Genomic DNA, 2,500 nt, shown 5'->3' with positions numbered 1-2,500 from the left:
TTAGGATGTACTGTGTTGACTGTGACGAAAGGGGGCTTGTTGAACAGGGATTGGAGTTTCATGACTGTTGTTTTAACATTATGGTTAGGGTGGAGTTTTTGTAGTTTATTGTTTTAGGGGGTTTTATGGAGGTTACGAGTTACTGTCTGTCCTGTTTTTAAGACATCTGGGACCGCGTTGGAAGCAAGTGTTTACACTTTTACATCTATCCCTTGGATTGTAATGTCTGCAATATCCATAAATGAAATCAATCAATCAATCAATGCCCAATGATTACGTACGATGGAGGGGTTGCTTACGATGTTTACTCAGGATGTTTACATAGGATGATATTTACTTACGATGAAGGCGATGGCCGACGTGTACACAGAGTGCCAGCTGGATAAGGCAGAGAGGTTCCTCATGAAGTTAGTGACAGGTCTGGCACCCCGCTCTGCACACATCAACGCATTCCACATGATATCACCATAGAGACAGTGTGTGAATTGTGTTGGTACATTGTTAGTAAAAGGATGTCAACATAATATATTTGGGATCATCATTTTCTAAATAGTTCAGTATTTTAAATATTGTGAAGTATCGATACTTACTTAAACGTCTCATGTTCTCCGTCAACCTGGGAAAAGAGGAGATACAACCTGAGTGTTGACGACGACAACCTCGCTCAAGAACATACGGGTGAGAGATACCGTTCTGCTCCTCAGAAAGAACCCTCCACCTCCTTCTCTAGAGGTGACAACAGTAGTGTAGGATACACAGTACATAGAGTTGGGGAGAGAGAGAGAGAGAGAGAGAGAGAGAGACAGAGAGAGAGAGAGAGAGAGAGAGAGAGAGAGAGAGAGAGAGAGACACAGAGAGAGAGAGAGAGAGAGAGAGAGAAGCAGGTTGGCCTATTTTGCCCTCCCCTGAGTCAGGTTGGACTAGGGGATGAAGAATCACCTATTCTCAGTCTCCAGAACAAACACCAAGGTTGGATGAACTGACACACACACACACACACACACACACACACACACACACACACACACACACACACACACAACCTCTACCTCATCTTAAGGCCTTTCTCTTTTCCACTATTCTCTATTCCTCCTTTCATGTCACCTTCCCAAGTCCCTGTCAACATGACAGCACTGTGCTACTGTAGTTTCTCTGTCTGGTTTTCAGTCCTTCTGTCCGATCAGAGGTGGTTCGGGCATCTAGTGAGGATGCCTCCTGGGCGCCTCCCTAGGGAGGTGTTCCAGGAGTGTCCGGCTGGGAGGAGGCCGCGGGGTAGACCCAGGACCAGGTGGCGGGACTACATCTCCGCACTGGCCTGGGAGCTGCTAAAGATTCCCCAGGCAGAGCTGGTTGATGCTGCTAGGGAAAGGGATGTCTGGGGCCCCCTGCTGGAGCTGCTGCCTCCGCGACCCGACCCTGGATAAGCGGATGAAGATGGATGGATGTCCGATCAGACCTTACTATGTGCTCACACGGTACACTTGATGTCAGCCATTACTGCTTGCGTTGCAACTTGTGCAGTTGCCGTTATTTTCTTTTTGCCCTGAAGCGATGATTGTGGGTGGCTGTATAGAGGTAGAAATTCTTTCCTGCAATACCATCAATCTACCACCAGGGGTAGTATCATGGCTACAACCACTGTACTGGATTGGCTGCCACTGATGAGGACAGAGGCCAATCAGACGGCGTGGGTGAGCTCACAGCGCTGCTTAGATGGTGACTGGCTGTTTTAGCGCTGGTCTTGACAAACGGTCCATTACAAAGCCATCAGCTTTATGACCTCTCTCTCTCTCTCTCCCTCTCTCTCCTCTCTCTCTCCCTCTCTCTCCCCCTCTCTCTCTCTCTCCCTCTCTCTCTCTCCTCTCTCTCTCCCTCCCCCCCCCCCCTCTCTCTCCTCTCCCTCTCCCCCTCTCTCTCTCCCTCTCTCTCTTCTCTCTTGGTCAGGTGATAGGGTGGCTGGCCTGGGGCTACTATTGAGCGGGGAGCTGTTGTACAAGGTGTGTGTGTGGGGGGGGGGGGGGGTAGCTGTGGCTGTTGAGGTGAAAAATGTAACGCCACGTCCAGGACGGGCGGAGAGCGAGCTGCTGGACCAGCGAGGTCACCCCATCGCGAGGCCCTCCGGGGAGCCCTCCCCTCCTCCTCATTAAAGGTACCCAATGTAGTTTTTGACCACTAGTATGCGCTCTAGAGTAAATTTGAGAAGGTGGTCCCCGAAAATCGTGTACTATGTCATTGCATCAATACGCGGAGCACGTAATAGTGATGTTTCACACATCTTTGTTGTTTTCAAAACATTAGCGAAATATCATTTTGCGAAGAAATTATAAGGTAGGAAAGACATTCAAGTGATTCAACATGTTTATTAGACTACAAGGAACCATATAATCGAGGAATTTCGAAAATAAACAAAGAACTGATTGTTTTGATTCACGTTTCGTTGGGTACCTTTAAGCCAGGTAAGCTTGGGTAGGTGGTCGTGACACTTACCCTAATCTACTTC

General features: G+C 48.5%; 1 protein-coding gene across 1 annotated transcript in view; it reads right to left on the bottom strand.

The window, feature by feature from the left end:
• gramd4b (GRAM domain containing 4b) overlaps positions 1-2,500 on the bottom strand; it is a 115,687-nt gene that overhangs the window by 29,099 nt on the left and 84,088 nt on the right. Inside the window, 2 exon segments of the mRNA XM_084452874.1 lie at positions 342-433; positions 591-616. Coding sequence (XP_084309000.1) covers positions 342-433; positions 591-616 — 118 coding nt within the window.

The sequence above is a fragment of the Borostomias antarcticus genome, assembly GCF_949987555.1.
Source record: "Borostomias antarcticus genome assembly, chromosome: 18".
Taxonomy (NCBI): Eukaryota; Metazoa; Chordata; class Actinopteri; order Stomiiformes; family Stomiidae; genus Borostomias; species Borostomias antarcticus.
This window is presented reverse-complemented; position numbering and strand designations above follow the sequence as displayed.